This window comes from Limanda limanda, chromosome 21 (genome assembly GCF_963576545.1).
Source record: "Limanda limanda chromosome 21, fLimLim1.1, whole genome shotgun sequence".
NCBI lineage: Eukaryota > Metazoa > Chordata > Actinopteri > Pleuronectiformes > Pleuronectidae > Limanda > Limanda limanda.
The window spans coordinates 8,691,088-8,707,636 of NC_083656.1; the positions used below are offsets into that span (position 1 = coordinate 8,691,088).

Sequence of the window (16,549 nt, forward strand, 5' to 3'; positions counted from 1 at the left end):
ACTTGACGAGTCAATCACGAGTCATAATCACGACGTTTCACCCTGTCATAATTGACTTACTGGAAATATCAACACATACAGAAGTCATCTTCGAGAAAAGTTTAGTGGATGTGTATTTTGTCTTTTTAAGTTTGGCGCATGTCCCACCCTCTACCATGAATGAGGCGGAGTTTATAAACCTATACTGCAGCCAGCCACCAGGGGGTAAACAAATCGCTTTGGCTCCACTTTTGGGGAGCCATGATGTCGTCATCTTTATATACAGATCTCTAAAATAATCTTTTCACTGTTTTCAGACTGAACAACACAAGTACAAAGATCCTGTAAAGACCTTTACTCCCTTTCTGCAGAAGGTAACTCGCTCTCAGATCAAATGAAGCGTTTTCCATTGCTCTACACTACAGCTGGGGAAAAGAAACTCAACTTTACACCGACGGTATTGATCTTAAATGAAGATCAAACGACAGAGCTGACGTCTCCTTTAGATTCCTGTTGTTTGTTCTTGTTGTTCATTCAGAAAAGCAAGTAGGTGGAGGCGTGTGCATCCCTTGATGTGAGGAGAAATATCCATCAACCGGTTTAAAACTCAGATTATTGAAATGCTCAGAGATCATATTGCATTACTTGATACAAACTGGTTCAACTACTACATGGATGTAAAGCAAGTTTAATTTTCTTTCACTACAATTTCAACACTAGGTTTTCATACCAATTTCCACTGAAGCAGCTTATTTAGTTTCTGAATATCCATCGAGTGGCTTTATTACTCTTTCAGCTTTTATACTATGTGAACAGAGACTTCGCAAAACTAAAATCACAATTTAAAATATGATGTTTTCATAAGTCATCTTTTGGAATTAATTGGATGATAATGGCCATATCACAAGAGGTGCATAAAAGAGGAGTGTGTTGTGATTAATAGATGAGTGGATAGAGGCTGCATGTTCTGCAAGTACACAGATGGCATCAACTGCTCCATTATTCTGATTTGGGACTTATTCAAAAACAAATTAAGAATAAAGGTCAAAGCATTTTCACAACTTCACAAGTGAAAAGAAAAAATCCATTAAAGATGTCAAGCAATTAATTGAACACGACAAACTGGCAGGAATGAATTGTTGTATCTGTGGACACACTGACTGTGGCAGACAAAAGAGCAATTCCCAATAACAAGAGAAGGAAAAGTGAATAATAAAGGAAGCAAACATGCCAGAATATGATTCTCTATGAGGTCAGGAGGAGTCTTCTGCTGGAAGCTGAGTCTGAAAAGGTTGTAGCTTTCGCTCCTTTTGCTGTAGGAAGCTTGGGATCAATGGTGGATCAGAGCCACAGAAGAAGCATAATGCACTTCTCCATTGTTGGCCTGTATCGTTACAATGGTCTGACAATGGGTGCTTAAACGGGGGAAGTGCTGGAGAGTTAATTTACTAAGCTATGAAGTGCAGAAGGATTGAGAACAGGGTTGAGCTGCAGTTTGTTTTACGGATGTATCCAACTCTGTATGATCTGATTATTGTTAAATCTAATGTAACTGCTGTGAAGGAGAGAGCAAGCATTCAGATAGACTCTCAGCATCGACTGAACAGGTGCTTGTGAGCAGCCACAGTTAAATCTGCAGCTCAGATCTAAAATAAACCTCAGCAGAAGACATGATGACCACGAGAAAACACAGAATCACGGAACTGAAAGTGGTGAGTTCTTGCACATGGGGGGGGGAAGTCTGTGCGTGTCTCTGCAGAGAGCCGGGGCTGGTTGCATGCACTGTGTGGCACTGAAGGGGGAGTGGGTGCGATAAACTGCCAAGAGTCTCACGGAAAACGCCGCCTCAAGTAGGTCAGCGCGACTCGCAGAGATAATCAAGGCCGTTTTGACCCCTTCTGTGTGAGCTGTAAGTGGGTCAAACGCAGCAGTCAGCTGTTGCAGCTCTATCACGCCGGGGTACTGCCAGGGTCTCGTGCTACTGTCAGACCCCATTCCGTTAGTTTGAGACGTGGCAGGGTGCCCGCCTGCACCTACCACCACAGGAGTCAGCCCCCTGTCTGCCCTCCCACCCCCCAGGGAGGATATAATATGAAGCTCCCCTCAGCAGCAGCAGCAGCGGCAGCAGCAGCAGAGCCACCTTCCCTCTTGTCACTGAATCCCCCCCCCGCAAACACAATCCACTCGAGCTCTTGTCTCTTCCTTCTGACAGGCAACAGCAGCTCCATCCTATTCGCTGTGGCACACACTCCCCCCTCCGTGTCTGAAATGCCACCCGCGTTTCAACCAGACTAACTCCGCCACTGTTCTTGCTCGGTGCTCACTCTTCACTTCACAGAGGGAAAAAGAGGAAAAAGGAGGGTGGGGACTTGTGTCGAGAAACACTTTTGTGCATGAATCTGCAACAGCAGAACAAAGGCGATACAGGGCAGCCTTAATCTCTGCACGACCGGAGCCAGCAGCTATTTTAAAGCTCTTTCTCTGTCTCTCTCTCTCTCTTTCCCTCCCACCTTCCTCTCCTCTCTCTAACATTCTTCCTCTCTCCCCCCACCTCCCTCGTATCCCCTCGGTGTCTCAGGGCAGCAGCTCCTCTCTCCGTTTTCCTCTGCTCTCTCTCTCTCTCTCTCCCTGCGTGTCCAGTGACTGACTGCACAATACGCATCAATTATTCATGACTGCTCTCTCTGTTTTGCAGGCAAAAACCAATCACAGATGGAGTCATTGCTAATGGGCTCCTGCTGTACTTGCCACCGGCTTCTTTGCACTCAAGCAACAAATACCCCAGAGACAATGAGAGGGAAAACAGGGATAAGCTGTTAAAAAAAAAAAGAAGAAGAAACTTCATACAGCACCAAGAGCTATGAGGAGGGTAAAAAAAAGAGGAGGAAGGACACACGGTTGTGGTCAAAGAGGGAGAGGAAGGAAGGTACGTTTCCAAGTCACAAATAATTCAAGCAATGTTGGGGAGCCGGCTTCTGCAGCAGCAAAGGGTTAAAAGAAGGGAGAGAGGGGTGGGTTGGGGGGTGAGGGGTAGGGGGGGGAGCAGAGGGGGAGAGAGGGAGAGAGTGGGTGAGAGGACAGGCATAGAGAGAGAGAGCAGAGAGAGGGAGAGAGAGGGAGAGAGAGAGAGAGAACCAAATGCTTATCTCCTCACCTCGGATGTATGCAGCTGTTATTGATGTATCTTCTTTTTCTGTCTAGTGATCCATTGTTTGCTCTCCCAATACACACATCACACAGAAGCAGCCACAGCCACTTCGCCAGAAGGGAGAGAGAGAGAGCGAGAGAGGGGAGGGGAGAGGAGGGGAGGGGAGGGGAGAGGAGGGACGGGTGTGGAGGAGAAGGGAGGAGAGGAGGAGGAGGAGGAGAGGAGGGGAGAAAACGCAGGCAGCTCACATTTCAAACTTGCAGAGAGAGGGGGGGTGGAGGGGTGGTGCCTAATGTGCTAGACAGCCTGTATCTTGGCCTGGGTCCAAGGCGGCGAGTAAAAACGGAAGCCTTCAAATCAATTCAGTCATTCATTCATTCAAAAAAAAGAGAAGAAGAAGCTACATTTGTTCTGTGACATGAACGGTGAGCGAGTCCTGCAGGAGCGTGATGATAGACGCTGCTCAGGTGGGCGAATCAAACGACCACTTCAGCCCTCGGACCTTGTCTTTGCATCCAGTCGACTTAATCCATCAAACTACTCATTGTAATTAAGGGGCATGGAGGATGGAGGATGGGGGGAGGGAGGGTATTGTGGCTCCTCCATGCGAGGCGGAGGGTTGGGATGGAGAGAGGGAGGGGCCAATTAGACCACGTTTGTCTATCGGCACACGGGAGGCCGGGCAAAGCTTTTGGATAAATAATTACACACCTATAAAACATGTAAACTGTGGGTATACACACACCACCTGAGGCAGTGTGGAGCATCTATTGTCATCTGCAAACAAACACACTCACCAGCAGCCGCAGCCGCAGCCACAGCCGCAGCCGCGAGTCAACTCAGGTGTTAAATTAGTGCAACTCATCTGTGGCTAAAATACAACAATAGGCTTTTAATTAGAGGCATAAGGTGGAATGCGAATTGATTTTTAATATGCAAACATCAGATTGTGTTGTGCAGTAAATCACGGAGCCACATGTGGCGAGTGAAGATGCCACCGATCACCTCCCGCTGCCACAGACGTAATAACCAGAGGAGGAGGAAGGACAGATGAGCTCTTATCTCTGGTCTTTCCTGTCTGTATTTGCTTTCCTGGTATTTACTATCAGCTGAGTGCACTGGGGGGCGGGGGGGTTACAGCTCTGCAACCAGACTGCAAGTGAACACATCCATCATGGCGGGCTTTAAGACTTCACATGCAGTGATTACATGGTGTAGAGCATAGAAATCGTCCAAGGTGGACACGGTGCAGCTTCTGTCTTTCTAGGAATCAGGAGCACCAACGTAGTGAGGTTTTAAACTCCTCAAGCTGTGGTCAGAAACTCAGCCAAGATTCATTCAAATCCATGGAACAATAAATATAACTGCATATAAAAACATAGCAGCCCGAGTTTGAATAATGTGACGTTTAAGTTTACGTTGCCATAACCTGAGAAAAGCTTCTTTTCTAATTTAAAAGAAAGGAATCAACAGTGATACTTTTTGTGGGTGTTTTAGGTCCGAGCAACATTTAGCCTAATCTCTATTAACAGATATCCACATGTGAATGCAGATAAATAAAATAAGATGCGTTCAGACTCTGCACATTCACACGCAGATTGTGTTTATAGAGATTTAAGAGGTTTAAAATGCTTTTGAATAAAAAACATATCCAGAAAAGGTTTTGATTTATAACATCAAGCAGGAATCAATCACCAATATCAACTCATTTGATTCTTAAAATCGATTTTTGAGGTTATCAATGATTCTTGTGTATCCAACAATAAAGGTTGAGACTCAAGACTCAATACAGACTCAATGTTCATGCAGGAGATGGATCTACTCTCTAGGGTTGGACTGAAATAATAACCAAAACCACTTTGGTTCTAAATCTCTATTGAAATCTGATTGAATCTAATTCTTTTTTATTTCTTAAATACAGTCTTTAAATTGAATCCAACTACTGCTGACACACACACAAATGCACACGCACACACACACACACACACACAAGGTCCAGACCACCAACAATGTTTTTCGAGTCTGTGTTATTCTCTATTTAGGAAAAGCCACAGCTAAACTATATGTTCAAGAGAGGAGACAAAACATTTTGGTGTGGAAAGCTCTGGTAAGAGAAATTACAGCCCTGCAGGTCTGTGTGTGTGTGTGTGTGTGTGTGTGTGTGTGTGTGTGCATGTATTGTGTAACAGAATCTGAGACCTCTCCACAGCTCAGTGGCAACATATCTGACCTCTGCGTCATCGGCACCACTTCAGTGGAAGGACTCAGTAAAAGCTGCTGTGTATGACCAGCACTTCAGGCAACAGTTTACAGAGGAAATGTGTATTATATCTGCACTTTAGCACCGTAAAGAAATCAACCAGTTCACTACAAAAGTATTTAAAGTTGCAGCAAACTATAATATTAAAAACATAACCACCATCTTTGAGATCACAAGGAAGGTTATTTAACTAAATAAATAGCTTCTTCCTCTTTGCTGCTTCAAAAACTGAAGTTGCACCTTACTGCCTCTGGCAAGTGCTGGTTTTAGAGCGAAGAAGAAGAAGAAGAAGAAGAAGTGATTTCTGGTCGAGTAGTATGAGCCAGAGTAGACCACTGACATGTATTGTGTGTAAGACTTCAGTTTAAAGGGGTAAGTAGCAAACAACTGTGAATGATTCAGAAAGTCCTGGTATCTGAATCTGCATCACAAAGGGAAAAATGGTATCGAATATCTAAATACATCCTCATACGTGAATCAGAAAATAGAGAAACTGACAAAAAAAAGTTAAACTCCCTTTGTCAAAACAACCAAACACAATGAAACGCAGCACAACAAACTGTTGCCTAATTGTTTTTAAGCATGTTGAGTTGACACTTCACCACCACCCACAACATCTACTGATTAAATCTGACAATAGTTTCACACATGTAAAACAAGTGTAGACAACTCCGGGCTGACAGAGCGGAAGCCCAGGCCCCACTCATTATCTGTTGAATAGTTAGTTTACCAGCCGTCTGTTACACCAGAGAGTGAACGACTGGAGGAGCTGAAAAACTGTGACTGGTAACCCCCCACCCCCACCCCAGCCCACCCCAACCCTTCTCTTTATTAGTCAGTGCTTCCTTTCACTCTTTGGAGCTGAGGAATTCCAAGAGCTTGCTGAAGCGCAAACAATTAGGAATGTGCTCCTCTGACCCTCTTGGAGTAAAAGAATCATGATCAAGCATTTTGTCGATGTTCTAGAACCAGACTGAACCACTGCTGGAGCAGGAGGGGTGCAACCCTGATGGGAACAGGTCTTACAGGGCTCTACCATGTGATGGACAGAGAGAGGTGTTGGTGGAAGAGCGCCGGGCTGAGTTGATCCACACCGGGCGTGTGATCCCCGGGCTCTGATGCTCTATACATGCGTGTGGCTCTGCCCTGCGGTAAAACAGTCCCACGTAATCTCAGATTAATAGAGCAGGCTAATCTCATTCACAAAGAGGTCACTACTGGCAGACAGATGCCCCACCCCCCCTCAGGTCTGCCTGAGCAGCGAAGGGCCGCTTAGGAAAAGAAGCCAAGAGGACTACAACTGGCCAAACCCCTGAGTAAATCAATTAAAGAGAGATCAGTAGTACAACTCACTGACTCACAATGTGTGTGTAGAGTTTTCCGTTTCAGCATTTTACTGCAACACCATTAACGCACAACAAACACCTAAACTGCCAAGCTGCTCACTTTGCAGAAACACAGATACATACGTTTGCTGACTGATAAAGGCAGTAGGTGGTAATAATGATAAAAATACACATTAGTGGTTTCATTAGGATCAGGGTCCACTTCTTTTGCTGTCTAAGCCTTTTTTCTATGTACAAACTAACACTTTAAACTGTTGGAGGCATTTCACGATGAATCAATCTGTCAAAGCTACAACCTGTTTCAGCCGTAAGTTGACTGTGAACATTGATTTCCTCCTGCTCAAATCAGCGATTGCAATTTTCCTCCCGTGTCCCACTGAGGAATTCAGATGACATAACAGAAACGTAGTAGTTCCGCCGCGCCGTGCGTCAGTGCCAAGACAAGTTAAGGCCTGGTTAAAATGGGACACCAAATCTTATTTACTTATTAGCGCTCATCTATTGACCTCATGTCCTCTGTGTGGCATGCGGCGCCGCTCACAAACCACCAGAGCCCTCCCTCTGTCCCTTTGTGAGCAAAGAGAAGGAGCAAATAAAAAAGCGAATTTGATTGAATACTTTCTTCTCCGAGTAGAAAAATCAGTTTGAATCATGTTCAGGAAAACTGTGATATTAACCAATTTAATGTTCATTATGCAAATTCACTTTATTTATTGAACCAAATCTAGCATCTCAGATTTGTTTTGGGATCTTTCCTCAGTGCACTGCAGACACAGAGCTGTCTCTCTCTCTGGTGTTGGATGGCTGACTTGCTGCCGCCATTCTGGCCCCGATCATCATGTGACTCGCTCCCTTCCCCCGTCGCTCGGCAACAGCCCGGCTGGATGCCGGGGAGCAGGTCGTGCCCCTGGGGCCCGGTGGGAGTGTCGTTTAAGAGGCATCTCCCTTGGCCTCCAGAGAAAGGCTTTCTCCCCTTCTTAACAACCTCCTCAACTCTGGAGAGCTTCTGGGAGTTTCACAGGAGAATGCTCCTGCAGTGGTTTCCACTGAGCCTCTCTCTCTCTCTCTCTCTCTCTCTCTCTCTCTTTAAAGGCCTCTCCTCTCATAACATTTATGCATATGCAGGTACATAATTGTCCATGAAATGCACTTTGGGATGCTGCCTAGACTCGAGTACTTGCCGCTTTCCAAATGACTACTGTTACAAGGAATTATTCAGACAGAGAATCAATTGGCAATCTTATCTAAGCCCACAAAGTAGGGCCTGAGATTTGATTTAGGATTAAGTAGAATTAGAACATTTGGCGGTGTTAGTTAATTGCAGGCAAGAGAACGATTCCCCTCCCATGGCTGACACAAGACTGACACGGCATGATTTGAAGGCTAATATAACCACATAGAAACCCATGAACTCCATAAATCAGAAAAAAGCACACACGAGTGCAAATTCAAACAATATGTGTCTTGGACTTTCATGTCCTCGTCCAATAAAGACTGCTCAGAGGAGAGGGGTCGAGCAAACAGAAGCAATTGCGCAAACCCCCCCCGTTTTGGTCGTAACCAAGGCAGGTGGAGACCGACCGATCAAAAACTGGAAAAGAGCACGAAATATTCCTCTTATCTTCCGTGCTGCTGACAGGCTATACGTCTTCATTCTCACCGCGCCGCAGCAGGCTTTTTTCGCTAGCTGGATAACAACATTACTCGTCCACATCTGTCCCAATAATCTAGCCGTGCACCGAGATGACGGAGACGTATGAAAACAGGAACCCGTCATCCCTGATGCGGTAGATTTGGCCGGGTGTGACAAATGGAATATTCTGCTGTATAGACCTCCCTTTGTCTAAATCTCTGGAGAAAGAAATTATAGATGTAATTCTCACATTGAACAAGTTTGGACGTGAGATGTGACATGAAGAAGTGAACGTTTATGCAGATTTCAGAGGGTGATGCTTAATGTCCGGTGATGTTGAGAAAGGAGAAAGTATTTTTTGCATTGTTATTTTTTTTGCTGAAAACCAAGAAAGAATAGAGAGAGAATAGAGTTGGACTGTTTATCATTTAGAGAGAGCAATCAAAGAAAGTTCAAAATACAAGACATGAATTCAAACATGCCAGGGAGCATTTGACATGCTCTCCGAAACAGTTGAGTCTGCTTCTCTGGAGCAACAGGATCTTCTACAGTCTAGTGGCGAAAGGTAGGTATCATGAAAAGCTGCCAAAAAATGAAGACAGGAACTTTGAGCCTGGACGGGCCAGCACGGCCAGATGGCGCTGGAGAAAACTCAGGGTCTTACCTGCTGATTTTGGAGTGAACTTGTCCCTGTTGGCGGCGCACACAGCCAGGAGCCGGTAGCCCAGGTCCAAGTCGTAGCCCTGCTGCGCTGCTACGCGGCTCACCACCTGAACACAAGGACAACAAGGACAGCGTCAGATTCCACTGAAATCACTACGGCACAAAATCTTTGTACCTGACATCACATATATATTTATTAAAACTGTGCAAGACTTCATAGATTAAAGGACAATAATAAGGACAAGAGTTCAATTAAATGTAGTGTTGAATGAGGATATTATTACAGGAAATTATGCTTTAAGGATTTTTGCTGAATTTGATTGTAAACGGAAATAGAAAAGAGATAAAACCAGGTGTTTCAGACAGAGGCTGAAAAGAGGAGCTCCAGCAACAGAGTATGAGATAAGTGATGCGTTTTCTGAACATAAGAGCAAGTAAACCTCTTTACAGTGGTTACCAGCTGCCTGCCGCTGGTTCATAAATCACTCTGTAATATGGGGCTAAAATATATTTCAGACCTCCTTGAAGAATAGAAAAACCCTTTAGATCTTTAGGACTCGGTCAGTTGGGTGAAGACAATTTGGACGGTGAACTCATCACTTTTTTTTTTTAATGTCTGACCGCAGCGCCCAACATCCATTTCAACTTAAAGGACCAAGTCGCTACAAGTTGATCACTTCCATATGAGTCTGGGACAGAAAGATGAGAAGAAAAACACGGCCTCCAGCGCATTGATGCCCACTGAGAGGAACCATTAAGAGAAGCATCCACATGCCATACTAGGCGATGTAAATCACCCTTATGTGGCGCACGTTGCTTTGATTTACCATCGCCATTATCTGCTCAAAGAGACCCCCCCCCCCCCTCAAATCGTTTTGACCTTCAGGACATGCTGAGGTCTGCGTGGACTAACCGGCCGAGCTACACACAGACTCTTCTGCCTGCCTGGCTTTTCATAGCCGGGATCCTGCTGTCATACTCCGAAGTTCAAGACAAGCCCTGAGGTGGTACGGCCGAACACGGCTGCCTGCACCATATCATTATCTTCTGTAAGTATAGTCTTGACGTGACACCAAAAACAGAGTGTGTATATAGCTGGCCTTTATTTATAGGAATTCCCCATTAAGAGGAAGATATACGAGTCCAGGCTGCCTAATTAGAATCTAAACTTGTGAGGCACATTTTGCTAAATGGTAATTCCAGTCTAAGGACAACACAAAGATCTAATTTCAGGACTTAAATTGCACACAGCCAGCGGAGGCAAACATGTGCCTTTACATTCAACGTCTCATTCGTTTGACAAATGCGATCATCTGAATGTGCACGGCAAAGTTTTGAAACTGGAATTGTTCTTGAAACCTTGTCTGACCTTAAAACAAGGCAGTTAAAACAAGTCTATAACGACTATCAGACGCTGAACCTGGGCCGAATATTAACACACGACCATACTCAGAATGCCAGTATAGTCAAAGCTGATATTGTAACCCATGCAGTTAACATGTGAGAAATGTTATTCGACAATATCACAGGAATTATCTCTCGATGGAAAAATACCTGGTTGTTTAATTATTATCTTTCTGCAGTGTAACCTGTCTCATACCATTAATGCTGCAGCACTGAGATAGAAACATGCAGGCAACAGGTTTCAGGAGTCTGGGACCAGATAATTTCACAAACACAGGCAGCTCCTCTGACCTCCCTGTTGGAGCAGTTCAGGCTCATGTCTACACGAAAAAGGGAAAAGCTTTGAGATTTTCACAGCGGGAAACAAATTGAATTGGCAGAATGGAGGAGAAGTCACCTGCTGCTGCACATTAAAGAAGTAACACAAACAATCACTGGAGGGACGCGTCGCTGTGGTTTCACTGAGGTGCCCGAGCACAAACCTCTGGGGTCCCGGCGCCTGGTGGAGCCACGCTTGCTCCGCGGGGGCAACAAATCCCCCCCAGCAGCAGCTGGATGTGTCTCTTATCTACTGCTGGAGGCAATATGACAATGGACATGTTAAGTTTGGCCCATGCAGGATGACAGGTGAGTGACACATCCATTCACTGTGCTGCTGGCTGACTGCTCTGTCTTTTTGGCCTAAAATCAGAATGGAGAGAAATTCCTCCAGTTACTACCCCCCCGCTCCGCCCTCCAAAAGAAAATCTTTGCTTTGTTTACAGTACACATCTGAAAACAGTCACTTTTCTTTGGAATGTCATGGGATACTACTTATTCAATTAATCAAAGGGCCCCAGACATTCTAGTTGGGGAATTAAAGGCTTTGAAAGTCATGAGCACTGATTGCTTTGTGGTTTGAGGACGTTATTGCACTTGTCCCTTTTTCGAGTTCCAGCCTGTTTCATGAGCCGCGGCACACACTGTAACCGAAGTCTCTAAAAGGTGACTAAACCGCAGCAGTTTCTGCCGACTGGAATACTTTTTGTTTCCCAGTGACCTCAGTGAAGATCAGGCTGCTAAACTTCACTTCTCTTGTATCCCTGAGGGAGTCGCGGAAAAGAGCCACGGCAGCAGTTGTTTCAGCGGCCGTCTCCTTGTCCTTGAACCTGTGAGTATGATGCTGCAGAGAGGGAGAGGGCGGGAGGGGGGGTCGTGAATGGCATCTTACCGTTAGGCATCCCATCAGGCTTTGCTCAAAGGGTCGCTGGAAGGCTCGGGGGTCGCCGCACCAGTCCAGCAGCTCGGTAGCTGCTGTTTGGAAATTTGCTGGATTTTGTAAGTGCTGGAGGGAAGAAAAAGGAAAAGATTAAGAGTCAGGAAACTTTCAAAGGTCACGAAGAAACGGAACAGAGATATTCTGAGATGTATATTTCTCACCTATTTATTCATTTATATATATGTGGATGATGGATTATAATAAAATAACCCATTTTTGTTATATAAAAGCCTAAATGCACGATAATTAATAAACATATCTATGAATTAATGAAGTAATAAGCAGTGTTGAAACAATTCTATGCAGAAAATGTAGGCTTCACTGGTTGAACGACAGTTTAGAGATAATAATTTCATCACTACAGCGATTATAAACTTAACAGTAATAATAATATACATTTGCTCCTCACTTTAAATTTCCTTGAATTGAAAGTTTTACACCTGCTGAAAAGAAATGTTTTAGAGCCTTTCAATATTAATGGAGGATAAGGATGAACTGCCTGCTCAGTTTTGCTGTAATCTGGATAAATGGTATAAAATAGACGAATGGATAGGGATAGGAAACATTAGTTTTCCCCCAATAGAAGGGCCACCGCAACAACATGATGAATAATTAAAACCACTCAGAGTGTCTTAAAAGAAAACAGCATTTTTACGACCAACATTTCGAAAATCTCACTTATCACACTTCGGATTTCTTTTTGCTTGAGTTTTAAAGTATTAATGCTCTGGGCTGAGGGGTTATGTCCCCCCTTAGTCTCGTGCCTCCTCCCCCCCCCCTCAGGTTTGTGTAGCACTGCCTTGCCACTGAGTGCAATAAATCTCCTTGTGTGGTGGCATGAACAGCAGAGGAAGCCCTTATTTCAGCAGCCGGCCCTGAGCTGTGCTGTGACTTTATCTGACAACAGCCTCCTTGACCTACAGGCGCCCGTTTATGGCGTTCATTCCCCGACTGGAGCCAGCAGCCCACTCACTAACCCGGGTGTCTACCTCGCTGTCGAGCAGCACAGGAGTAAGCAGGAAACAGAGCTCTGCGGCTCGCTGCTGGTCACTGATCTTCCCTCAAAGCTTTCAGACCTGAGTCATTTCTGCAGAGCGGACGCACCACCTCCACTCTGCAGTAATCTGTTGCCTTTCGGAGAGATTATGCACACGAGCCTTTGTAGTGCGCTTGTGTAAACCAGGCACAAATGGCCTCCCGCTCCACGGCATCAAAGGTAAACAGAGAGGTTTGTCAACTTGAAGGGAACGGCTGCCTTCTTAACACATCTGTGTGCTTTGATTTCACTGTCAGAGATTAAAAGAGAAGAGGAAGTGACAGCTGTACAGTCGCTGTCTGGCGCTGCTTTATTCTTGTTTCGCTCTTTAGGGGGCAGCAGAGGTCAGGATTTGGCGAGGCAGCTTTCATATCAATTTACAAAGCCAGTGTTTGACAGGGGCCGGATGAAACCAGTCTTGTTTATTTCATGCTCTGTCCGAGACTGTTCCCCACTCGCCCGCCCGACGTGTCTTTGTTAGGGTAGAGTCGGGTTGAGACGTGGTGGCGCTGCTGAGCGTTTCAATTCTACTGGTGGATAAAGTCTCCTGGAGAAGCACAGACATCCACAGATGCTAAATTTAGACGAGTCTGGAAGCGAGACAACACACAAAATCAGTGCACCGAGGATGCGAAGGAGGGGAGGAAGAGGGAGAGTATAAAGAGGGGAGATGAAAAAGAAAATACACCACCACCATTTGCGCTTGAAGTGATTACTGTTCTTTGCACTCGGAACAATTGGTCCCACCAGTGTGGCTGTCACAGGCAGAGCTTGGCACGGTCATGGCACAGATGTTCACCCTTCTCTGGCCAAAACCCACCAATCAAACCTAAACTAGTGGCCAAGAGAGCCCTCACTCCCCCCCCCCTGTCATCATCCCCCCGGGTGAGAGCAATCCTCCAACATTTACACTCCAGTTAAAGCTCGGCCCAGTTTGAGGGAAACAAAGGCGGACGGGACTTCCAGCGTCCTGAGAATACAGCTTTCTTCAGATACAATCACCCAGTGTAGTCACGTCTGGAAACAACTTGATCTGCACATCTGCAGCGAAACTGAATGTGACAGCGCACGCGATCTGGCAGAGACTCCCTTTCCTACAGCTTTTTGGTTTCTCTGCCGCTGTTGTTCTACATTCACCGACGCCCCAGAGCACCGAAAACATATTAATGGAGACAATTAACCCAGAAGCAAAGCAGTGGTAGACAGAAACAGCTGCATAACCCGTGCGGGAGCAGAGACATTGCAGTTGTCTTCCAGTTTATTTTGAAATATTGACACTTTTGTCAGTTTGAGGAAGTGCTCCCGCAGCGAAGGGAGAGTTTGCGGCTTCCACCAGAGCCCCCCGTAAGTATCAGTGCAAGCTGAGGGTCTGACAGCCAACTGGCTTCCACGCACTCGGAGGAAAAATACTGCCTCTGAAATAGATAGCAGCAGTATCACAGAACCCATCTTCCCCAAAGTGTTCACAACGGTGCAATTCTAGGACGTGAGTGGAAAACAAACTGCCACTGAGGAGCTGTGAGCTGGGGGTGAAATCAGATAAGTTTTTTTTTATGTATCACTTTTTGAAAATCTTTGTTTGGAGGTGAAACAAGTATCTATTTTGCTCTATGACTTTTTTTTTCAAGTTACAGATACTAAGTCTTTCCTTGAGGTATTTAGCAGCAGCTCCACAGGGCATAAGGAAACAACAGCTATTGGAATTGTTTACCTTTTCCAAATATTGATGTAATAAGTTCCCAGAGCCACCAAACAGCAACAAAACAACACATCCTTCAGAAGCTATTTTGCTTCATAAATGACTAAAACGATCAATTATGAAGTTAATTATTGTCAGTTAATTATTGATTAATCAACTAATCTCGAGGTTCCTTAACTTTTCAGCCCCCGACCCCCAAAATAACCATTCCAGAGACACAAGTGTACTGGGGAGAAACATTACCTTGTTTTCATAGGTAATGAAGAGATTTGTGAAGTTATTGTTTAAAAATCACATTACCCTTATTTCACAACGAGACGCTGATTTGAAAATCTCCACCGTAATGATTTCGGATTTTTTCTTTTAACCCGTGATTCAATCAGGCCGGACGTATTCCAATTTCCCTCCACTTTATCATGGCGCTAAGCAGTAATTTATCATTTGAGCAACAAAATCAATTTGTTCCCCTGTCCGCCGCACTGGCTGCGAGTATTCAGACAGACATGTCACATCTCCCACAAAACAACAACACAATGGAGGAGCCTTCATTTATATTCCTGCTCCATGTCCACGCCGCCTTTCAGATGCCAAAATTTCAGCGTGCGCACACTTTCAATTAAAGCAAACAGCTGGATTGGTTTACAATATTTTCTTAATTATTTTAATGGCTTGGATATTGGACAATGGGGAGCAGGGGGGAGAAGATAGTGAGTTAATTGTTCTGATCTCCCCTGATGATCATCTTTGTGTGTGGGGAGGAGAATAGACGGCCGGCTGAATGGGCTCACTGCTAGTCTAATTGGCAGGACATAAATGGTATTTATTATGCGGGTCTTCCAAACCCTGATTGTCTGCGGCACAAAGCTGCCTCTATTAGCAGGGTGCTGGCTCTCACTGGTTGGTTTGAGATGACCCGACGCTTAACCATTTATTAGATGGACTGGAGGCCTCCTTGTATGCCATGGATCTCTCTAATTGCCATGTTTACCCATGTGCTGCTCCCTCCATCGCTAACACTGGAATGTGTTTGTTTAAATTTTTGCCTTGTGGGGTTAATACGTTTAACCCTGCGACATTTGAAGGGTTTCAACTTTTGGGTCTCTTTTCTGGTCCTGTGAACTTCCTTTAATATAACCAATCAGTGACTGGCAATACAGTCATATAACTAACATGATGTCATTGAATATTGATCTCTGCAAAGGAAGGTAATGTTTTCAATGCTGGTTGTCTGCACGATTACGCAATAACTACAAAAACGATGGTCTTGAAACCTGGGGGATCTTCATTCAGTTCCTGTTAAAAAAATTCCTTTCAACAATATCAGATTGGATATTTTCCCTGCAGTTTGCAGTACATTTCTGTGTAAATGGCACATGTATCTGATCTCAATACATGTGTATGCAATGCAGTGATAAAGTGGCCAATCAGCATCGGAGGAGGTATGCTCTCTCCGAGTGCCCTTGTAGTTATTACTGTGAAGAAGGTAACAAGTCAGGGAGCGTTTTACCGAAGAACATCAAAGTGTCCACACAGAGGCTTCACTCTGTTTGCTCCCTAAACACTCGGCTATGGGCCTCACCGTCTCTCTGTCTCAGTAATAGCTGGGAATTCCCAACTGAGGGTAAAACAATTTGCCACGTCCACACTTGCGTCTTAGTGCAAGGCCCTGTATACTTTCCCTGAGGCCTTGTGATGTACTTCTCAGGAGGTGGACCTCAGCGCGGAGCCCAGAAACAAAACGGGCCGTCAGTTAAAAAGGAGAGATCAAAGGCAGGGCCCTGTAGCCCCGGGTTACGCGAGTATGTCTGTTTAATTCTGCCAGAGATTGGTCTTGCAGTAAATGGTGGCGAGAGGGGAACAAAAGGACTCACAGGGAGTCAGCAGCGGTGGTGGGAGAAAGAAGGGTGATGAATGGGGAGGGAGGGGAGCCTCTGCTCTTTGACCCCAGTCAGAAACCTGAGTCACACCACAGGCCTGATAATAGGGCCGAACAGATTAGTCAAACAGGAAGACGTAGACACATTCAGGGCCAGGATTGTGTGTTTTTGTGTGTGTGTGTCTGTGTGTGTACATAAGCACAAACCAGAACAATGAAACGCATGTGTTGTTTTCCAACACTTTAC

The 16,549-nt window shown here is 45.1% G+C and overlaps 1 protein-coding gene across 1 annotated transcript in view; it reads right to left on the minus strand.

Annotated features, from left to right (window-relative positions):
• Window positions 1–16,549, minus strand: part of LOC133028014 (zinc finger MIZ domain-containing protein 1-like) — a 111,265-nt gene that overhangs the window by 21,346 nt on the left and 73,370 nt on the right. The window contains exons 4-5 of the mRNA XM_061095205.1: window positions 11,644–11,757; window positions 9,031–9,136 (exon numbers count right to left, since the gene is read on the minus strand). Of these exons, the coding sequence (XP_060951188.1) occupies window positions 9,031–9,136; window positions 11,644–11,757 (220 nt within the window). The remainder of the gene's footprint in view (window positions 1–9,030; window positions 9,137–11,643; window positions 11,758–16,549) is intronic.